The 19,846-nt window shown below is 39.9% G+C and overlaps 3 protein-coding genes and 1 long non-coding RNA gene across 14 annotated transcripts; 3 read left to right on the forward strand and 1 right to left on the reverse strand.

Moving 5' to 3' along the window:
- Positions 1–383: 383 nt before the first annotated feature.
- LOC124219178 (transcription factor SPT20 homolog) lies at positions 384–4,542 on the forward strand. Of its 6 annotated transcripts, none has more exons than XM_046626417.2 (5): positions 384–596; positions 834–1,176; positions 1,438–1,556; positions 1,656–1,856; positions 2,029–4,542. In XM_046626417.2, the coding sequence occupies exons 3-5, from the start codon at positions 1,446–1,448 to the stop codon at positions 3,877–3,879; spliced, it is 2,163 nt and encodes a 720-aa protein (XP_046482373.1). In that variant the 5' UTR covers positions 384–596; positions 834–1,176; positions 1,438–1,445; the 3' UTR covers positions 3,880–4,542. The 6 variants fall into 6 exon arrangements, 5 of the variants coding, with proteins under 5 accessions (XP_046482373.1, XP_046482374.1, XP_046482372.1 ...); XM_046626418.2 differs by having other exon boundaries at positions 893–1,176; XR_006883333.2 differs by lacking the exon at positions 384–596 and having other exon boundaries at positions 607–1,176; positions 2,029–3,935; positions 4,359–4,542.
- Positions 4,543–8,798: 4,256 nt separating this feature from the next.
- LOC124219185 (uncharacterized) lies at positions 8,799–14,674 on the forward strand. 2 transcript variants are annotated; one of them, XM_046626435.2, is made up of 5 exons: positions 8,803–9,167; positions 11,394–11,718; positions 13,013–13,246; positions 13,598–13,833; positions 14,035–14,674. In XM_046626435.2, exons 1-5 carry the CDS (start codon positions 9,134–9,136, stop codon positions 14,259–14,261), a joined length of 1,056 nt encoding a protein of 351 aa, XP_046482391.1. In that variant the 5' UTR covers positions 8,803–9,133; the 3' UTR covers positions 14,262–14,674. The 2 variants fall into 2 exon arrangements, with proteins under 2 accessions (XP_046482392.1, XP_046482391.1); XM_046626436.2 differs by lacking the exon at positions 13,013–13,246 and having other exon boundaries at positions 8,799–9,167.
- Positions 14,675–14,887: 213 nt separating this feature from the next.
- On the reverse strand, positions 14,888–15,873 carry LOC124219188 (uncharacterized). Its single transcript, XR_006883339.1, has 2 exons — positions 15,781–15,873; positions 14,888–15,401 (listed from the first exon to the last, which is right to left on the reverse strand). It is a non-coding gene; the product is annotated as an uncharacterized lncRNA (long non-coding RNA).
- Positions 15,874–15,953: 80 nt separating this feature from the next.
- On the forward strand, positions 15,954–19,730 carry LOC124219181 (uncharacterized). 5 transcript variants are annotated; one of them, XM_069135971.1, is made up of 7 exons: positions 15,985–16,063; positions 16,144–16,185; positions 16,305–16,651; positions 17,147–17,420; positions 17,554–17,826; positions 18,037–18,146; positions 18,506–19,730. In XM_069135971.1, the coding sequence occupies exons 3-7, from the start codon at positions 16,359–16,361 to the stop codon at positions 18,801–18,803; spliced, it is 1,248 nt and encodes a 415-aa protein (XP_068992072.1). In that variant the 5' UTR covers positions 15,985–16,063; positions 16,144–16,185; positions 16,305–16,358; the 3' UTR covers positions 18,804–19,730. The 5 variants fall into 5 exon arrangements, with proteins under 5 accessions (XP_046482379.1, XP_068992071.1, XP_068992072.1 ...); XM_046626423.2 differs by lacking the exon at positions 16,144–16,185 and having other exon boundaries at positions 15,954–16,063; XM_069135970.1 differs by lacking the exon at positions 16,144–16,185 and having other exon boundaries at positions 15,969–16,063; positions 16,275–16,651.
- The last annotated feature ends 116 nt before the right edge of the window (positions 19,731–19,846 follow it).

Here is a 19,846-nt window from a genome sequence, read left to right on the forward strand (position 1 = left end):
TTGTAGGCAACTTGAGCTTCTCCGTTTCAATCTCGACAGTAATTTTGTTAAAGTCAAGTACTTTAAAACCGCTACTTTCAAGTTATTTGATTTCTCCGGACGGCCGGAACCAGTGCAAGAATTCGTGACACTTTTTGAAAAATTTAATGTTCATCGTATTCGATCGCTGATTTCATGACCATTCGAAAACCGATTTAGTCTTACCGGTTGAGGAAAACTCCTTTCGGTACGTCCTGAGCGCGCGATCTGCGTTACCGATAACGTCGATAAGAAGAGCAGCGTGCCGACCGAATCGTTACCGTGAACACTCGGTCGAGATTGAAATAAAAAGAAAGGCAGGAGGCGCTGAAATCGTAAAGTCGGCTAGTGTTCGGCCATATTGGAGACGCAGCGTCTTCCAAAACGATGCGTCTTCCCTGCAGCCTGCAGCCGAGAGCAGTCGAGAGTTTTCTCTGTTCCGAAGTAGAACGTAGGTGAAGATCATCGGAGCAGATAGATTGTGAATAACGCCGCCGAGGAGCTGCGCTGCGCATCCTCGTGAAAGACAATATAAACAAAAGAATTAGTAAAAAAATTTCTCCGTCCGAGTCCGCGAGGTAGGAATAAAAACTACTAAATTCTAATGCGGTTCGTTTGTCCGAATCGAGCGCAGCCAGACTTTTAATTCACCTGCGTTATATGTATTATACGTACATATACCGCATCCTATAAGCGGGGTGAGTTTTTGTCTGTCCTCGATTTCGACTCGCGGACAGGATGAAAGTTTGACAGTTTAATTCCCCCTCCCTTCCTCCCTCTCTCCCTATTCCTTCCGTTGTCCCTGCTCGACGCAGAGCTCGCGGAGACTTGTGTCCCAATCCTCTCGTCTACGATACCGTCGAATCTATTTCAGTATCCGTAAATCGGCCTGTCCGCACCCCGAATATACAATGCACGGAATCGTCGAGACGTTGGGGAGCGTCCAACCCTCCGATTAATTCGAGGTTATGTTCACGCTACGGACAAAATCGCTAGAAGCAGATCAGACCGAAAGATCGAGTCGCTTTGAACCGCTGGGAAGGAAGAGGTTGTAAAAATATTCCTATTTCTGTAACCCTTCTAACGACGACGCGACGACAACGACGACGTCGCGTTAACCCGAAGCACTTCTTATCTCATGAACGTTTAATGCATAAGGCAAGTACCGTTTTATTATTATAATTGTACAATTTTTCACCCCCAATTGCTGTTTTCGTTTCACCGATTCTGATCACTCGTAAAATATTTTAGTTTTCAATAGGAAACAGGCTTCTACTTTTTGTTTATTATTTTTCTTTACATACATACTAATTTCAGTCACTGTGTAAATTTTCACCAGAAATTATTTCACCGTCACAATCTTGCGTTTGGGAAACAAAGTTTACTCACGACCTCTTTTTCCAAAATCGAATCCTTCAGCTGCAGAAATGATGGTGCAGCAAGGAGAGGGTGGCTCGGCGGCAAAATCACGTCGCAATGGAGCTAGGCTTTTTAAGAATCCGCCGCAGCCTCACATGTGCATACAGGACTATATACAGGTAAAAGGATCAGTTTCTTTTATCGGACCGCCAGTTTCCTTCTATCACCCCTCGTTTTTAACATGCCACGGTTTTTTATTCACCTTCAAACATTTGCAGGGATCGTGGGATCCGTGTTACGTAAACGTACTGTCGTGGGGTAAAATCGCCATGCCGCATCGTCCCTCGGAACCTGTCCCTCTTTGGGGAGGTATGAGGGTCTTACCGCCGAGAACTGAAAAGCCACAATGTTCTGTTTTCGCTGTTATGGCTAATCCGGAGATACTTCGACTCAATGGAAAAAATGCTCAAGATCCACAGGTAAAAGAAAGACAACGACGTGGTGTTTTCAGCTTGAAAATCAATGCTGGTAGATCACTGATTTCCGGAAGTGTGATGTAACGAAGAAGATGAAGATAATATGAGTCAATGTAACGAAAACCGCATTCTTCACGACTGAAGTATCATAACTTCTCTATTTGTTTACTTTCAGGAGCGTTCGGCATTGATTGATCTCTTGCTAGATTTTGTAGAGGCGATGAACGAGGGAGTGGTGTTCACGCGATGCTACACAGTCCTAAAAGACCGTGACATAACAGGCGAGCTGAAGGAAGTGTGGATGGCGGTGCAAGTGAAGCGAGACAAGGAGCAGGAGACACAGCAGGAAACATGGATAGATGTACAACCACCAGCGCCGCAGTACCCGCAGTTTGAGATGAGTCAGGATTACTCATACCAATCGGTAAATGACCAGCAGGTTTATCAGCCAGGTCACGTAGTGCCGCAACAGTATCACGGAAACGTTGGGGTGCAGATCTCGCCGCAGGATCAGTACAACTACGGAGATCGCGGCGGGGTGAGACAGCAAAATCAAGGACAGCAGAATTGCCCAGCATATCCGATGCCCCAATATCAATTTCAACAGCTCCCAAGGCAGCTGGTTCCCCAGTACATAAACTCTAACATGCATCCTAGCGTCAGCCCGAGCTATCCTGGGCCAAACGTTGTTGGTTCGAACGTGAATCCGAATATCCCTGGTTATTATCAGCAGTACATCGCGCTCCAACAGCAAATGGTTGGCCAAAGGCAGATCGAGAACGTCATGCACGCTGTTCGAGAGACCCACAGCGATATGCAACAGCCGCCGGCGATGCACGTTCCTCATATACAGTTTGAGCAGCCTCCGCCTTTCAACTTGCAGACGACTTCGCAGATGAACGTTTTGAGGCTGGGTAGACCGCACATGGGCGTGACACAGAAGAGCAACGCGAATAAGAGACAATCGAGCTCGCCTACCCACTCGAATCAAACTGCAAACTCTACTATCGTTCGTCAGCCTAAAAACAGCGTGGAAAAAAGTCCTAGCAAAGCGTTCAGGGTTAGGGCTCAGCGCGGCGACCAGGCGGGAACAGAAAAACAAAATGCTGGTCAAGTCTCGCCTGAAAAGATAAAGCTAGTGGTGACGGCAGAGAAGAACAACGTCAAAGATTGCGATGATCAAAGTGTTCAAGTTACCGATCTGGACGAAGAACTCGACGCCAAGAAGAACAAGGCTAAGGATTTGAAAGTATCGGTCGCGGAGGAAACTCTGAGTGCGCAGAAGACAGCAAAACAGCAGGCTATCGCTACTAAAAAAGACCTGAGGCAGTGGATTCTCAACTCTTCAGACGATATAACCGTCCTTGAGACCGACCTGCCGCTCGAAGGTACTGAGGACGGTACTGTGAATCAGAACTTGAACACCAAGCCAGTAAAGACGCAGATATTAGTTTTGAAAAGAAATTCATCCAAGGTTAACAACAGCGATTCTGGCAAGAGTAGCTCGAAAGATCAGAAGGTAGTCAAGAACGCCATAAGATTAACTAAACTCGAGGGACAACAGATATACGATTTAGAAAGTGAGAGGATAGACGATAGCAATAAAGAGAAAGGAGACGAGCTGGTCAATCAAGCTCCGTCTGAAACTGCGGAAAAGAAACCTGTCGACAATGGAAATAGCAGGAATGGATTTTCGCAGCACAAACAGCATAAGGAACAACAACAACAGCAACGACCCAAGCGGTCGCAAACGGTTAATAACTTAATAAAAAACGTATTCAAAATAAATCCAAGTACGTCATCAAATGACGATAATCATAAAGACAAGGTGAATAATCATACGAAAGTTATAAACTGTAAATCTAACAACAAGGGTACCGACGACGTATATCACGGTTACGTGATACTGAGAAAGGGGGAAACTAGCCAGCATAATGATGAGGACGTGGTGAGAGAAATGGCTCGGATATCAATTCAAGACTGCAAAGATACGACGACTGAGAACAGCAATACTGTTAACTCGTGATAGCCTGGTTAGAAGAAAGACAAGTTTAAGATGTTTGAAGATGTACGGAAGGCCAGGTAAGAAGTGGTCTGTCTTACGTATGCTTGCGTGCGAGTGTGTGTGTAAATAAAATATATTATATTATAAAGTTTATTTTTAAGATCAGGCTAGATAAATTTTAACATTAGTGCCCGTTATTACTTCAATCATAATCCGCTTTTGTTTTCGTTTATTTCACTCTATTAGAACGGCTGTATGTGCGAATTTTTACGCATTTCGAATGTCACCAATTTAAGATCACGTTTTAATTATGTAAAAATATTACCAGAGATCTTTGGTAATGTTTCCTTGATAATATCACTTTTGTCTGTGATGTGAAACTCGATTATTGGTCATATCATTGACGATTTTTTCATATTGTGTTCGTTTTTAAACTGCACAAACAGACAGCTGATAAAAAAAAAACAACCTGATATCTTCAAATCCTGATCATTTTTCAGGTTTCACATCTGTTGATCAAGAATGGATGCAAGTTTTTATTATCACTTTTTCCAAATTTGAATACTGGAATGTGTAATTGAACAAAAAGGAAATAGTGAAAAACGGTAATAGACAGTTATGCGGACATTGATACCAAGGGTTTAAAATTTCTTTGAAAGAGCAAAAAAAAAAAAAAAAACGAAACTAATACGGAAAGAAATATAATTACCTAACGAAATATTTTCTGTGTCTTTCTCCAAAGCGGATTCCGTGTAAAATCAGCAATACTTACGATATATCGGAATAGATACGCCACACGTAGATATAACGAACTTTACGAATATGATAGTTCTAACCGAAAACGCGAGATTTTTAAGACTTATAGTATATACGCTAAGTGTAAGATGCAAAAACGATGAAAAAAAGAAAAAAAATGAAAAACAGAAAAAGCGAAGAAACCGAATATGATTGATGAGAATTACAAGAGGCCTAAAGAGGAAATTGGAAACCCGTGAAAACCAATGAATCTAACTCTGTTCTCAATCGACATAGTAATGCACCAAAATGTGATTGCATATTAAATTTCGAAGAAGAAAAAAAACTAAGAGCTAACAAAAGAAGATATGACGAAGTCTGATATACCTAGTTGATTAAGATTCTCAGTTGTAAGAAATTATCTTTTTCACCATTACGTGGTGTATATAATTCAATTCCTTCTTAAATTTTTAATTTTTCTTTTTTTCGACCTCTGATAGGTTCAACGACTATTTTATGTAACGGCGTCTTTAATGCCTGCACCAATGTCTGAGACTTTCTTATACACTTGCGTGTAATAACGATATGTATTGATATTTCCAAAATTGCAGAACGTAGCGAATTCATCCAATTTTTCTGCTATTATACAACTGCGTAGGTGACACTGACATGATAGCATTCAACAAGTGAATACCCTGGCATACCCCATAACAATGATATTATAGAACACTCCAAAATGAATGGTAGGATGATAAAAGTAATGATAATGATGGTAATAATAATAACAATAATGATCAGAATAAGAAATATCGGAACATTGCCATTTATTATTTACGTAGAAATATGAAACCGTGTTATTCCGTACAGTTGTGTAATTAAATATACCTATTCTTGTTATTATCGCGATATCAGATATCGATTGATTTTTGTATTTTTAATATTTTTTGTTCGCATATAAATATAGATGTATATGCGTGTATAAAAGATACATGAAAAAACTAAAGCAAATTGGAATTTGTGTTTTTTTTTCTTGTTTTTTTTTCAGAGAAGATCAGTTATACCTGCTTAAGATACCAGAATTGTTATAACACATTTTTCGTACCCTTAGACCGTTAGAATCCTTAGCTAATGCCCTCTACTCTAGTTTCAAAAATAGTCAAATAGTCAAATTTCACAACAATAATCACCAGCGTTAGATTCAAACTCTAGACTATATATATATATATATAAGCAGAAAAAGAAAGACAGAATAAACAGAGGAAAAAAAAATTATTCTAGAATCCAATTTCATATGGCACCGATTACACAAAAAATAGACGACAAAGTTTTGACGCGAATTAAATGAATGAATTGTTACAATGAGTATTTCATTTAGCCTCCGTTCTGTACTCCACCCCTCTTCAAAACGTTGATGATCGTGCTTTATGCCAAATGACGCTTTACGTTAATCTGAAATTTGATGCGGAAGATTTCATCGTTTTTGAAGTCGAATGATGTATTATACCCCTTATACGCGTGCATACCTATGATGTGTAAGTATGATTCTGATTTGCTCACGCTCAACGAGAAATAAATTATTCTTGTTGCTGTTCCTGTTGTTATTATTATTATTACTACTACTATTATCGCAAGAACTATCCAGCGTCGACTCTTTCTCGCGTGCGCGATCATCTAAAACCCATTATAAGTCGAGAAATTAGTAACTACGTTTATAGTCACGGAATTAGCAACATCCTTGAAAGTAAATCGAATAATAAAAAAAGAAATTGAATTTAACCGCGAAGAAAGTTTCATAGCATCGTGGCATAGATTGGCGCAAATTAAATACTTGCATGGATGTGTGTCTTTCGATCTTTCTATGTTTCAACAACGAAAGAAGAATATCACATGTAACAAATATGCGCGTTTGAATTTTTACAAAAACAAGGAACAAAAAGAAATTATAATATTAATTTCGATTAAACACCAAATTTGACTCGTACCAACAATAAATATTACAAAAGTTGCCATCTAATTTCAGCGGAAAATAATTTTTATTCGACTTTTTTTTTTTTATTTCTTTTGTACCGCTTCATATTTAATAATTGCAATTATAGTCCATACCAACATTGATCATTCGCATAGTATAATTATACTTATTTATATCATTATTGTCCTAATAATCGAACTTCGTCAACTACTACTACTAATTACTATTATTATTATCATTATTATTATTATTGTTATTATTACGCAGCATACAATCTTTTAGTTTTCGTTGATCAAATAATTTATGCGTGAAACATACCGGGTGCTTCTTCAATATCATGTATAATATATAAGTTATATCGGGAGCCTCACACGATATTAAGATCTCACTCTGTAATTATATACATATAATAATGGTAGTTTAGTAATATTGTGAAAATCCGTTGGAAAACTCGTTTACTTTGTCCACATATGCATAAGTCACAGGCTCTTACACAGAACATCCCCTTTCTGGTATATATACATATATTTGAGTAGAAATCATTTCTTATCCTAATTTTATATCGGAAAGAAATTATTTCAACGACGTTTAATCGATCAATTAAATATGTATGTATATATTATTATTATTATTATTATTTTTTTTTTTTATTTGAACAGTTTTAAGAAATAATTCGTTTTTAAAACAAACATGCTGCACCCCGCTCACAATAATTATATACTAAGTTATTATCATCACTATTAGATAATATAAGTCTAGACATAATGTATTAGCAGTATTGACGTTATTCGATATCATTACGCTGGTAATAATCTCATTATTACTTTTAATCATCCATTATTATTATTATTATTATTATTATTGTTGTTGTTGTTGTTGTTGTTCTATAATACACGAATTTTTTTTCTCGAGAAAATGTATCACGTACGTATTAAATTGACTCATCCTAACTTATTTTCGCACTCATACGTGTAAATATGTAAACATAATCGATCTGTCACAGTAATTACAATCATACGTAATAAGAAAATATTCGGCATGCGTGCGGTGAATATATGTTAATTTGCCATTCTGTAACTCAGTGTTACATAAATATTCATACAATTATGCGTTTTGCATAATTCTATCTCTTATTGTCATTGTCGCTTGTACAGCATAGATAAAAATACACACTAAACACTTTTATAAATCGTGCACGCCAACACATATAGGCTTTTTTATACCAGAGTTTATCGAATTTCGTGCGTATTCGAACAGGATATTTTTTTTTCTTATTATTATTATTACTACTACTATTCAAATACTAGAACTTTTTTTTTTTTTTTTGTTTCTTTTTAATAAAAAAATAAAAATTTTCAAAGTTATTCGAACCGTCGAGAATCCTCATGTGAGAATCGTTTCAACAATTTCTCGTGTAAAATTGATGATTCTAAAGTATGAAAAATAAATTGATAATCTCTGTTTCACATCAAAATTTTTGGCCTTTTTTTTTTGCTATTTTATATTGTGTCAAAATTCCTGACGATTTATACACACCGAGACAAACGAAACGATCAACTTTGCGGATCTACTAAATTTACATTTTTTATTATATACCTATGCTCTTCGCCCGGAACATTCATCCATATTACGCTCGTGTCTAGATCTACGAAAGTGTGTAAGCATTTGTATATGTGTGACGAAGAACTTTCACTCGTATTTCCAACGCTTCAACCGTACGTTAAATTTCCCCCTCCTTTTGACAGGAACTTATACAACAACGCAATCGGAGCAAACGTGGCGATGCGCACGACGATATTATTGTAATATCATTAGAGGACGACACTCTATACTTTCCCTTTCGCAAATCGCTCGTTAGCCTTTGATTTTTCATTTTTCCATCTCGAACTTCGATCGCAACTAAAATTCGCATTTAAATCTCCGTCATTGCGTCTTTAGATCCGCTCGCTCTCTCCAGCTTCCGACAACACCGTAGAAAATCCGCTATTGATTATGACTGATGACAAAACCGAGTATGATAGACAAGAAAATAAAAAAATAAATCCGGAAACTTTGCTAATCTTCCGACGTTCTTTTATCACCGGGAAAAGAAATTCTTCCTTGTTCTCATCCTCGGTAAGAGCGATGCTTTATTCGCTCAAAAGCCGGCCAACAAATTGAGACCCCCGCCGACGGGAAAACACCTTTCGTTTAATTTTAAATGGAGAGGGGTCATATGGGCTTAGAGAGACGGTACCTAGTCGGGGTTACCGTTGTGTGAAGTCGATGGGCAGCCTCAACAGCACCAGAAGCAGCTCTCTCGTTCAACTTAAACTGACCGTTGTCACGTCGAAAACGCGGACATTCGCGTGATCCGGCATTTCATTCAACGTTTCGGCGTAGTTTTCGGTGATTCGGTCGTCCGTCTATCCGCGTCCAATAAGATCGTCTCTACATTCGATATTGAAAACGGTATTAACGATCGTGGAAGACTGATTCTGAGGCAGTCTTCAGATGGTTTTAAAACCTTTCGCAATTTTGGGCTCGGCAGAAGTTTCAAAGAAGAGGAAGCTTTAGAACGCCAACATCGCCATGTTCAGGGAGAAACAGGACCCCGAGAATACAGGTCAGTCGGTGTAGTCGATGTGTAACGCGCTCGGTCAGTGTATGTATAGCATATTTGTCGGCAGTCGGTGTAGCCATCGAACTCTCATTCGTTCGATCACAGCGTCGATGATAGCCTGAAAATCTATAAACGCTCATTGCGTCATTTCTGTAGTAATTAGAAAAATTGAGTAAAACAGGTATCGTTAAAAAATCTGTCTGAATATCGTTGGTATTACGAAAAACGAGGTACGCTTAACCATTTTACGCTATCGTCGATCCTTTTTTGGTAATTGCGACGCAAAATCAGTTTCTGAGGTTTAATCTACTTTTTTAGTCAAACAAGGCTTTAACGTCAATTTATCGTTGCACGAGCGTTAAATTTTCGCAACAGTTGCAAGAAAATCTAGCAACAGTGATCGTAATGAGAAAGAATAGTAACGGATACCAGACTTTCCGGTAACGGCTAGAAAACTAATTTTCATTTTCTACCTAGAACTATATTTTTCGATTGTGGTAATAAATGAAAAAAGTTAAGGACCGAGCGGTAACCGGAACTAAAAATTCTCTCACAGTACATTATTTTATACGAAATTTCCGTCGTTGTCCGAGTTCATCTGGTTGAATCCTCGTTTTCCAGATTTGACAAAAATCATTCGAACATCAGAGAAAAACTCGTGCATTGGTATACAAGTTTTCACTAAAAACACGCGAGAATTACAAGCAACAATATTGTGTTATACGGCTAGGCGAAGAATGTCGGCGATTGGAGTATTTCGTAAGAATTGTGCAAGAAGCGTGAAGCTTGATCCTCGATCTCCGACGATTGACACTCTTTCACTTTAAGCGCGGACAAATATTATGAACACGTGAAAAATGGATGGAAACGCAGTTGAGATGAGAAATTTCTATTTTGCGACAAAATTCTTTTACGTCTACGACCGATTCTTAGACCGAATTGTATATAAACGTTACATAAATTATTTAACGGGAAGTTATTAAATTCGAAATCGAGACTTCTTGAATTCGTATAATTCGGTTAGATTTTCGATGTGCTGTGATTCGAACTTGGAAGTGATTAGCACGCCGGATACCTTGATACGTGTACATTGCATGTTACCGCCAATTTGTGTTGTTACACGTTTACACGTTACATACGCGTTTCTGTAGAAGTGCATTCCGTAACTTGCCAATCATTTACAACAGACCTTGGCTCACATGTCCAACGCCTGTTGTATGTGCCTTTTCTCTCTCTTGAGTAAAAACCCTTATAGGTTCAATTGTTTCTACTTGGTATTAAAAACCAACTGTAATTATTTATGCGACCATTCAGAACGTAACTGAAGATATGCCTGAGGATAAAGAATTTTTTCACCGATACTCGTTTTAACTGTGTTATACTTCCGTTACTCTTCGATTAAGAATCATTGAAACTCGATCATTTGAAATTAATCCACGAATGGCGGTTCGCGAAATTTGTGTCACCCATCGTCACTATACATGTCTACACCTGTGTTGATCAATGAATCGATCGGATCCGGCTGATTTGCATATTTAAACAGATGTCAGCGATCGGATAAGATCGATCGTTGAGCACATCATAGAAACTATGTACGTACGATTCAACATGCCGCTAGCAATCGGTACAGATGTACCGTCTTTTACAAACTCTGAATACAAATTAGTCAAAATTGTGCTACGTTCTCCAAGGAAATCGCACGGATCGGCGCATTATACAATCGGCATAACCCACGTTCGCGGACTCGACGCGACTCCGTGAATGTCAAATTGATTTATTTGGAAACAGAACGCTGTTGACACATGACTTTTGCTCTCTGTGTATGTTAATATGCTCCTTCACCTGTGAAGGTAACAAAAATTCACATTCAAACCGTACGCGAATATTTTTGTCACGCAAAAAATGTCGTAAAATCTCTGTTCTTTCCACATTTCAAGAATCGATGTTTAGCCGATTATAACTATATTCTTCTCTTTTTTCGGTTATAACATTTCAGACTCCCATTCAGACACAGGGTCAACTGTTTTTCTTTCATTTGGGAAGAATCCAGTTTTATCGGTTAATATCGTTAAGAACTCGTTTGGTATCGAAACTTGTTGAAATTTCGAAACACCGAGCGAAAACCAGTTCCTAATTTTGGTTTTTATTTTTCTTCCAAGTTACCGAGTCCGCAGATGTTCATTTTCATGAAATTTTTTTTAATATTGACATCTAAACACAATATTGCAGAAAAGGTAGTCGAGGAGCGTTTCCGGTTGCTGGTTGAAGTCGGATCAAAGACAATGGCCGACTCTGAATTACCGGAAATGGATCTACCCGCCTACTACGATGCGGATAAATTCCGGGTGGGCCAGACTGTCTTTTACAACAACGTGTTCACGATGATGGTCGCAAAACTTGCCGGTCTTCTATCGCTTCTAGCCGTACCGTCCATCCTCGATATTCTCATATTCACGAAACAGAGCGGAACACCGTGCACAGCCTTTCGTCGATATGTTTCAACGATTCTTCACACTTTCATATGGTACGAACGGGAACCGGAAAAGCAAAAGGAGTAAGTGCAGAAGAGATTTTCAATGTTCAGATTTCTAAAACACTTTCAGTCTTATATTCATTGTTCTATAATTCAGTTTTTCTGGGTTCATGGTGTGGGAGGATCCTGAAATTAAAAATACCTGAGCCTCCGTGAGACGAGAACGTTATTGGCAATGCTGTTTGCATACTTGCAGGCGTACGGTAGTTGGGGATTCACAGTGATTGCCCCGTAAACTAGCGCCATCTGTAAACGAATCCCGCACTATTACCCATATTCATTGTGCTGAATCCAGTTTAAATTGGGCGCGTTTATTTTTCCCCCGAAACATTATTTGAATTTTGTTTTGTAATTTTGTCGGAAGAAGTGCGATGAATACTTGATAAGTAAAGAGAAATTTTCTTCAAAATATTTCAACGTATATTTTACCTGAATTTTTTTTCGATTTCTCATGTACAAACGATTTTGACGTCCTGCGTTTTTGAAACATGGTTTACGAATTTCCGAGTTTCGTAATCGTTTGAGAAAAGAATACGTACAAATACTTGCATACATTAATGCTTGATCCGCGTAGATCGAGATGAAGTTTCCAGTATAACGACATCACGGATAATCGAGCAGGAGAGGCTGCGGTGGGTTTAACCCGTCCAAATAAGGTCAGACTCGCAAGTAATCAGGACACATACGTGAATGCTGCAGCCTCACGACTGGCCGCCCGGCTTATTCCCAACTGCTTCGTAACTCTATCCGTATCATCGGATTTCTTCCATTTTCAATTCCACGAATTTTTGAGCTGCTTCTAAATATAGCCACGGGCTGTAGCCACAGCGACAGAATTCCAGACGCAAAACGAAGAATCCAATACCCCGTAACACCGAGTTCACTGCCTTTTGCCAAAGGGTCGAGATCCTCTGCTCCCTTTCTACCGGGGGTGGGGTAAAAATGTAGAAAGATCAAACAATTTCAGGACCACAATATCGAATTTTTAACGAAGCGCAAACTTAATTTGTACAATTTAAAAAAATTGAAAGTCGAAGTGTGAAGAAGTAAAAGAATAAAAAGGTCAGAACATAGAATCGTATACAGATTCTCGATTTTGCCGTTCTATGTTTTAACCTTTTTATATTCTGTCAATCTGTACTTTGCCTTGCTATTTTTACAATTTTCTATAGTTAGACTTTTCTAATTTAAAATTTTTATGAATCAGATTTTCGCCAAAGTTCCTTCTATCAATCGACGATTCTAGTTCTTTTTACCCCTACCCGTACGTAATTTATGACGATCGTAATTTGAGTTTTTTCTTATTCGTCGGCAGGTTCTTCGCCTCCTTGAAAAACGTAAGGAGGAAACACTGCGTTGCTTCCAAGCGAGCATCCGAAGCGGGTATAAATCGGATTTCCCAGTTTGATATGGCCGTGACTCAGTTCGGGTTCATCGGATTCACTATCCTATGTGGCGACGAACTCGGCGTCGCGGTGTCTCGGAAAGACCTCGAGGGGCTTATCCACCTCTGGCGAGTCATTGGAAGCATGCTGGGGATAGAGGAGAGGTATTCAATTCAGTTCAATTATCCAATCCGTATCCACGGGAAGGTTTAAGAAAAAAATTTATATACGTATATAAGCAGTTTAAGCTTAGAAGACAAGTTAGATATACGTTAATTTTTTTGTTTCTATTTAGAAAACAAGTTAGATATAAGTTGTTCGTTGATTTCTACTCGCAAACGAAGTAAATGGAGCCACAGCAATGAGATTATAATATCGTGCAAAATAGAAATAAACGTGAAATTAAGAACAGACGAAAACATGTAATAATATCAGTATACTATACTACTTCAATTTCAATAAGATATATCTATCAAAAATATTTAACAAATAATCGATTTTCCCTCTTATTAAAGGTTCAATATCTGCACGGGATCGGTAGAAGAGACGAAGGCTCTCTGCGCTCGGATTCTCGACGAAGTATTTCTGCCCTGTCTCGCAGCGAAGAGACCAGAGTTTGAGAAAATGCGACAAATTCTTCTTGAGGGAGTTTGGTCGATAAGCCCGCAGATTGATCCCGACGCTTTTACCGCCATTACTTATCGGCTCGCTATGTCCGCCACTTCTAACAACAATCATTCCCTTGAAGTGGGTGAGTCCAGTTGCCTCAAAAAGTTTTCTACTCATTTTTTTCTTTTACGCTCTTACGCTGCTGAGGAAATTGTCGGCAGTTGATCGAGTTATACGGAAACCTTGAATATTGCGTCATTTGAACTATGTTACACTTGTGTTTATTTTATATTTATAGGATTGTAGCGAGGTAAATAATGTTATTTTTTTTTTTACGTTTCAGATACTTCATCAATGTCGTCTTACAGCAAATTCTTGCTTGGCTTTCAAACCTGGGTGCACAAAAACCTATTGCAAACGTCTTTATGGTGGTCGCCGATATTTCGAGGATTTTTTAACGCACAGATGAGACTTTCGATATTTCTTACCGAGCATTGGCCGTTTCTTGCCTACCTTGTATTCGGGAAGCAGCGATCTCAAGTCAATATTTATAAAATGCAAATCGATTGACAAAGTTAACCGTAGTATAAGGAGTACCTGGTAGAAATTCCTTTTCTTTTGGAAATCTGTATATATACTGTATATATACATGAATTTGCGTCCGAAATGAGGTGCGTGACGAAGCTCACGTTTACAGCTTCAAAATACGGCAATCCTACGTCTGGAAATGTGGAAATTTGTTAAGTTTTATATAAAATACTTATTTTAGAAATTGCAGAGGCTGTCGCAGGGAAACAGAAAATTTCCTAGATGATTTCTTTGAACATGATCTCAGCGATTTTTCCCTGCTTCTGCGTCCCGAAATTTGCAAAATTTGGCAGAGTCATAACATATAGTGCACAGTATTGACGGAAAAAAAAAAAAATTCACCACAGTCGGGACGTTGGAAAAAGTAAAACGAAACGTAACGGAAACAAAAGCAATCTGCGTACCTGCAATTTTATTAATAATACTCGAAACAATTAATTTTTAGTTGTAAAAATGTGTGTTCGTATGTACCTTATACCTATGTATACTTAGATATTTAGCCTACGGAAAACAAGGTTTATTATAGCACTGTAATACAGTTTTATACATGCAAAAATCGTTCGAACGAAGCCTGTATTTTGAGTTAATCCTGGAGCTTCGCCTATGTGTTTTTCTATTTTTGTATTTTTTTTTTTTGTACGGTATCTTTTTCTCTACAATAATAAGTCGACTATTTTCCTTAACAATAAGTATGAGACTCAATTCGGAACTTGGATAAACACAAGTTACCGTATAGCTATACGTTAGATCGTTGCAGAAATACAATTATACAAACGTGTGTAGCTCATTCGAGTTTTATTTTTATCGGCGATTCTGGACGTAGCACTGTACACATGACAGTAACAAAGATCTAATCTGATATCCGGCGCCAAAACAGGTGTTCTTTAAAGACCTATCGAGGCGATGACGCGTCTCGCTTTTCAATCTCGCCGACGTTTCACACGCAGCTAGCCGAAACAGATCTGGCGGTGTGTTTGAAAATAAAAAACAAAATTCGCTAATCCAGAGGCGATGATCCCTCCGTATTCATAGAAACAAAGCAAAATCGTCTATGACAGATCGTGACATCCGCGTTGACGAGCTGACGTTTTTATTCTTTCATTCTCACATTTCTATAGGTATCTGAAACAGATATCAAGATTAAATTTGATCGATCCTTGCGCTGTTATCACAGTTGAGTGATAAATCTCAGTCTATTGCAGCTGCATAGTGCGATGGATAGCGGTAAGAGTAATATTATTTGGGTTAAAATTTATGTCAAAAAAAAAAAAATATATATATATGTATATTCAATACCCAACTCTGCGTATGTTTATAATGTCATAGCTCTGCATTATAATTATTTTTCATTATTACTTGATTTTTCGCTTTTGTTAAACATGATATATTTTTTAATTAATTGATACCACATATATGCGGCAAAATGATATATTGTAATTACCGAGCTCACTCGTTACCTTAGTGACTTGACGAGCTATAAAGTAGCGGAGTAAATATTTACCTGCACTGAATGCACCGGGTATCGTGTTTCGTCTCGGTATAATTCATATGATGTATATAACCCCGTATAGGAAAAATGTAATTACACATAAAGTGACGCAGCCATACGTATGTATACAATATGTACATTATACTTGTACACATCTGTGCGCGACGCAAGGTAATAACCATTGGTAACAATTCCGTTGCACAGTATACCGCAGCAGAAACAATTACGTAACTTGTAACGATGTAACGTTTTCGATCGTTCGCTCGTTCAATCGCTGTGCGCAATTACAGCCTCGGTATGTATATAATGCATATGTGTTATTATCCGGCAGTTATGCATGTCGACGCAAAACCGATATTAATTCTAACTACGCAGCATTTCAACCTCTATCCGAAGTGTTCTGCACAGAATAAAAAAGTATGGAATTTAACTTTCGATTTTGAACAAATTTTCACGTTTACGATCCGTTATCAAGTGGATTTAATTCGCTTTAATATTTCCTGCAGTTATTAAAAAATCCATTGGTGCCACAACAGCTAGGAAGACTTTCAGCCGCGGCTGACGATCAAATTCGAGACGACAAATGACGGATGGGTGGTATCGCGTGCCTGTGCAACGGTTTATCGAAGAGATTAAAACCCGTTGAAAAGCCTCGAGAAGCTGCAGCGAGCTGCGAGTGCGGGTGGGAAGTCGAAACCGGACACGCGATAGCCGTTGGACTCGGTATCTTGGAAGGGAAACGTCTCTTCCTTCTTGCCGTGGGGATATTTGCCGAGTGGAACGTGATCCGATTCGCTGGAGGGTTGGTACCCCTGATCCTGACGGTAGTGTCCGCCTGTCTAGGCGGGCCGGCAGCCTTCGCCACAGTCTTCGCAATCCAGAAGTAAAGACAAACACTATCGAGTTAACAAACGTTATCTCCGGGCAGAGTGGGAAATTCAAAGATTCTCGGTAGCGTTGTGAGTCCTGCGGTGACTGAATCGCAATCAGCATCAACATTCATGCATACCACATCAGCCGCTCTGCACGTGAAACGCGTGTGTTTGAGCTGGATGACTTTTCCCCGACTTCCTAGAAGCGTAAAACACTCGAGCGCAGGCTTTGTACTATTTATCTATCTCGCTCACTGTGCACCGATAACAAAACGCAATTTTTCCCCAACGGCATAGTTTTCAACCTGTTCCTGGCAAAGGGCCCCGCAGAATCTTTATGGAAATTGGCTCCCAGTATGTTATAGTACATATCCTCCCGATTAAAAGTTCTCATGGATACAAGTCCCAAAAATCAGTAACATACTGTAAATCCAGCCAATTTCCACAAAGATTCTGCGGGGTCCTTTTCAACACCAACCGTTCGTTAAACCTTATCGATATAACAGGCGACGACGGGAACCTCGCTACCGGTGTCTCAAAGGGCTCCTGAAGTGCCTATCAATCGCGGTTCTCTTCTGCGCCCTGATGAATGCCGCCGTTATCGCGACTTTCGGTGCTTACCTCAACATACGGCGGGAGGATATTGCCGGTGTTTTCAACGCCTCGATGATGCTCTACGCGGAGGAATCGTCGCACAAAACCACCATCGACCAGCTCCAGTTCACCTTGCAGTGCTGTGGTCACGCCGGCTACAGCGACTGGATCGCGTTCGATTGGCAGGTGAGAATTTGCCCGTGTTCTTTCAGCATATCCGGTTTCTCGCCTTTTTACACGAGACCGAGTGTGAGCCGTCCTATGTCGTGTTTTGTACCTAGTATACTATAACTGCAACCTTCTCTACCACTGTCAACAGAAAGCGGACTATGCATCGCGGGACGAGATGTCGAGTCAGCGGAGGATTTCTGACGAGGATCTCCGGTCCATGGCGGTGCCGTTCAGCTGCTGCAGGCTCCGATCGATGAGACCCTGTTTTCACATGGATTTTACCATGAACGCAGATACCATAAACGACAAAGGTTGCGCCGAAGTCCTGAGCCGTCTGGTTTTCCGCAGTGCCGCACTCGCCTACTGCGTTTCCGCGTTCCTCGTCCTCACGCAGATTCTTCTAGCCATCCTCGTGCTAAAAGTAGGCCGTTACAAGTTTGGAAGTTTAAAAACTGGTGCTCTGCAACTAATCGATCATTCGAAAGTTTTGCATTAATCAATTAATCGAACTTGCGGTTAATCGGTATATGAATCGAAACCGCCGATTAATCGATTAATCGCACGGTACTAGTAAAACAGTGTTCACGTTGTTAAATTGAACCCCCATCGTTATAACTCCGATTCTCCGCAGATCGCCAAGAGACCTTTTCGATCGGATTGTCCATCCCTCTGCGAATGCACGGAAAAATGTCCGTCTGTGTGCCCGCTGCTTGATCATCAATCCAGTACATCGTACGTGAGGTAGATTAATGTTTCGTTAATTGTTTCGCTTCGTGGTCCTGTTCGAGTTTCAACTATACTGCACAGGGCTTCTAGACCACAAAAAATCTTTCTCAAAGTCCCCAAATCGATCTACGATGCATGCGCAAGTGGTGGAAATTTTAAATGTGTGCAGGCGGAATGCGCAAAAGTACTCGACAAGTGGAAGCGGAGGTAAAGTGGTAAATTTGAAATGTGCGGAGTGGGTCGATTTAGAGACTTGGGAAAATTTTGGTGGTCTAGAAGCCCTGCAGCCTATTTACTAACAATTGTAACAATTGTACCTACTCTAAGAGACACTCGACATATTGGTCCTATTGAATGCCTTTCTTTAATTTAAGCTCCACCGGCAACACCTCGCCTTGTAGCGATCGTGCAAACTCGTCGGCAGCAAAGAACAGAAGAAGAAACGGGAAGCTGAGTACGATCTCCAGCCGGAGTTCCGGCTCCTGCAGTAGCTCGTCACCGTCGCCGCCTCCGTCCTCGGGAAAGTCGAAGACGAGTTCCGCAAAGAAGACATCGGCCAGGACGCGGTGCAACGGCGGCTGCGGGGCCGCGAGAATTCGGCCGAGTCTTCACACCGAGCATCGAGTGCCGAAAAAACGATGCGGCCAAAAACGCACCGTCCGACCGAGTTGACGTCACTTAATTCGAGCCGTCTTGATCGCGATACCAATTTGATCTACGTCAGGAATCCGCGAACAGATCCAAGATCGAGAGATCATGCAACGAATTTCACCGGCGTTATAATTCTTGCTCCTTTGATCTCATTCTCCAGTCGAATCTCGCGTACGTGAATTTACGAGAATTTGCAAGCCAGATATATGCCTATATATAACCGGTTTCCGATGGATATGTAGGTACGTTATTTATTATGTGCACACGCATATTGCCATATGAGATCGTGAGAGAAGAAAAAAATCAATAGATGTATGAGAAGAAGTGAAGGACTGCAGTGTGGATCACAGGGGGCGGAAACCTGATTCTGCGGCCTCGCCGCAGCCACGGATTCAATACCGATAAATTAATCCACCGAGGTAGATAAATTCGGTATGAAGAACGAGCTACGAGATTAAAGGGCTGCGTGGGCGATAGAATATCAGCCATGCTCCGTTTTCTTCGACAGCCGTCGTACGCGGCATGAATTAAGAGAGAAGCTGATAAACTGCAGTGAGTTCTCCGCTTCCCGCAGCCCCGATGCATCGAGATTTATAATTATTTATACCTATATCCTGCTAGTCTGCGGCACAAGATTGCGTGCGCCCGATGCAAGGACACCTCTATACCTGTGGCACAACGCAATAATATCGTAAAAGGCTTGATCAATCGCTTTTTCGATACTTTTCACTTATACATACACCGCGCTGCACGAAGCTGCTGATAATGGCGTCGGTCAATTATCTACCGTGTCTTCAGCACACCGTTCGGTGTGAATGTGTTTTTAATTAATTTTAACTCGTAACTGTCGATAAATAACGATCTATATGGAGGCGTCTACAACCGCTGATCGATGTTATTCTGTGTATCTACACGTATTTTATCTATAAAGCATACATATATAGTATATACCCATATATCGAGTATGAGCACGTTATCTGATTCGGAAATCTTTGCGTATTTGTTGAAAAATTAGGGGCTGAGGCCTATTTCGATATTGAAAAACTGCAATTTCAACCCTGAAA

This window comes from Neodiprion pinetum, chromosome 5, assembly GCF_021155775.2.
Source record: "Neodiprion pinetum isolate iyNeoPine1 chromosome 5, iyNeoPine1.2, whole genome shotgun sequence".
NCBI lineage: Eukaryota > Metazoa > Arthropoda > Insecta > Hymenoptera > Diprionidae > Neodiprion > Neodiprion pinetum.

What these genes read in the sequence shown, in the direction of transcription:
- LOC124219178 (XM_046626417.2), top strand. Translation starts at nt 1,446, where the DNA reads ATGATGGTGCAGCAAGGAGAGGGTGGCTCGGCGGCAAAATCACGTCGC. An exon ending in GCATACAGGACTATATACAG is followed by an intron (nt 1,557 to 1,655) that starts GTAAAAGGATCA and finishes AAACATTTGCAG; the next exon opens with GGATCGTGGGATCCGTGTTA. An exon ending in AAAATGCTCAAGATCCACAG is followed by an intron (nt 1,857 to 2,028) that starts GTAAAAGAAAGA and finishes GTTTACTTTCAG; the next exon opens with GAGCGTTCGGCATTGATTGA.
- LOC124219181 (XM_046626423.2), top strand. Translation starts at nt 16,359, where the DNA reads ATGGGTGGTATCGCGTGCCTGTGCAACGGTTTATCGAAGAGATTAAAA. An exon ending in GGATCGCGTTCGATTGGCAG is followed by an intron (nt 17,421 to 17,553) that starts GTGAGAATTTGC and finishes CACTGTCAACAG; the next exon opens with AAAGCGGACTATGCATCGCG. An exon ending in TAGCCATCCTCGTGCTAAAA is followed by an intron (nt 17,827 to 18,036) that starts GTAGGCCGTTAC and finishes GATTCTCCGCAG; the next exon opens with ATCGCCAAGAGACCTTTTCG.
- LOC124219185 (XM_046626435.2), top strand. Translation starts at nt 9,134, where the DNA reads ATGTTCAGGGAGAAACAGGACCCCGAGAATACAG. An exon ending in GAACCGGAAAAGCAAAAGGA is followed by an intron (nt 11,719 to 13,012) that starts GTAAGTGCAGAA and finishes ATTCGTCGGCAG; the next exon opens with GTTCTTCGCCTCCTTGAAAA. An exon ending in CAATCATTCCCTTGAAGTGG is followed by an intron (nt 13,834 to 14,034) that starts GTGAGTCCAGTT and finishes TTTACGTTTCAG; the next exon opens with ATACTTCATCAATGTCGTCT.